Source organism: Penaeus monodon, chromosome 27 (genome assembly GCF_015228065.2).
Source record: "Penaeus monodon isolate SGIC_2016 chromosome 27, NSTDA_Pmon_1, whole genome shotgun sequence".
In the NCBI taxonomy this organism is placed as follows: domain Eukaryota; kingdom Metazoa; phylum Arthropoda; class Malacostraca; order Decapoda; family Penaeidae; genus Penaeus; species Penaeus monodon.
In genome coordinates this window covers 19,659,089-19,660,189 of record NC_051412.1, presented here as the reverse complement: position 1 = coordinate 19,660,189, position 1,101 = coordinate 19,659,089, and the positions used below count along the sequence as shown (strand labels likewise).

The window sequence follows — 1,101 nt, the reverse complement described above, 5'->3', positions numbered from 1 at the left end:
GTGGATACAAAATCGCAAGTGTAAAAATCATCTATATAATCTCGCACAAATTACCATCATTAGCCTTACCACAGGAAAATACATTACGCGATGAAGACAAACATTTTCCCATAAAGTTCAGCATCCGATCACCAAGAACGTGACGCACAAAATCCTTACCTGTAATACGGCAGGCGGCGGTGCGAACAGGATATCAGGGACAAGTTCGTGTTGAAGCCATGGATTGAAGTAACTCCTGCGGTAGTTCCATGGTACGCCTATACCACCCTGTGGATAAAAGACATCTATATCAGTTTGTATGATGTATTTTGATGGAAGTTTAACATCGTCTGGGTTTGTTTTCTGTGTGAATAGAACTTTTAAATTTCTTATTCTGGATTCACTACCGAGCTTACATGAAACACAAACATTCAACTCATAGATATTCAAATCAGTAACAAAGACGCTACGATTTATCACTATAATATCTTAAGGACTAACCCCATGTCCATGTACAAAGTGCTCCAAGGAGTCTGGAAAGAAGCAGGCGGGGAGGAGGAGTAACAGCCAGATCGAGGGGCGAAACATGTCTCGAACTTGCACAGGGCAGCGTCACGTAGTTAGGCTGCAGAATTTACACATCTTATTATAGCATTATGATGAAGTATGGGTTCGGATGCTGGAAAATGTAGCTGAACTATACTTAGTAAGACGTTAAATTAATTCAAGTATGTCAACGCCTGAAGGAAAAGAGGGCAGTGAATTTCCGTTAAAGGCATTTAAGAATGCTGCTGATAATTTTGGCTACACATGTACCCGATTATTGGCTTGAAGAGAAATCAAATTTATTATGAGTGATCATGATAGGTTACCATAAAAGCTATTAATAACAATGCATACGATACTGTTAATGGCAATGTGATGACTGTTTATGGTAAGAATAATGTTAAAATTTAGCAAAAATGAAATGCAAATTGTCATAAATGAAGTATGGCAGTTTGAAAGTATGAACGAACAAGCGAGATAATAGCAAAAACAATAACGAATGATATTAATAATGTGATACATTTGATGATGATAACATATGCAACAACAGTAAATTCGGCAACAAATATGATAAAG

At 37.2% G+C, this 1,101-nt stretch overlaps 1 protein-coding gene across 1 annotated transcript in view; it reads right to left on the bottom strand.

The window, feature by feature from the left end:
- The window catches only part of LOC119590365 (protein D3-like), a 7,704-nt gene that overhangs the window by 4,802 nt on the left and 1,801 nt on the right, over positions 1 to 1,101 (bottom strand). The window contains exons 2-3 of the mRNA XM_037939035.1: positions 481 to 604; positions 160 to 267 (exon numbers count right to left, since the gene is read on the bottom strand). Coding sequence (XP_037794963.1) covers positions 160 to 267; positions 481 to 567 — 195 coding nt within the window. The 5' untranslated portion in view covers positions 568 to 604. The remainder of the gene's footprint in view (positions 1 to 159; positions 268 to 480; positions 605 to 1,101) is intronic.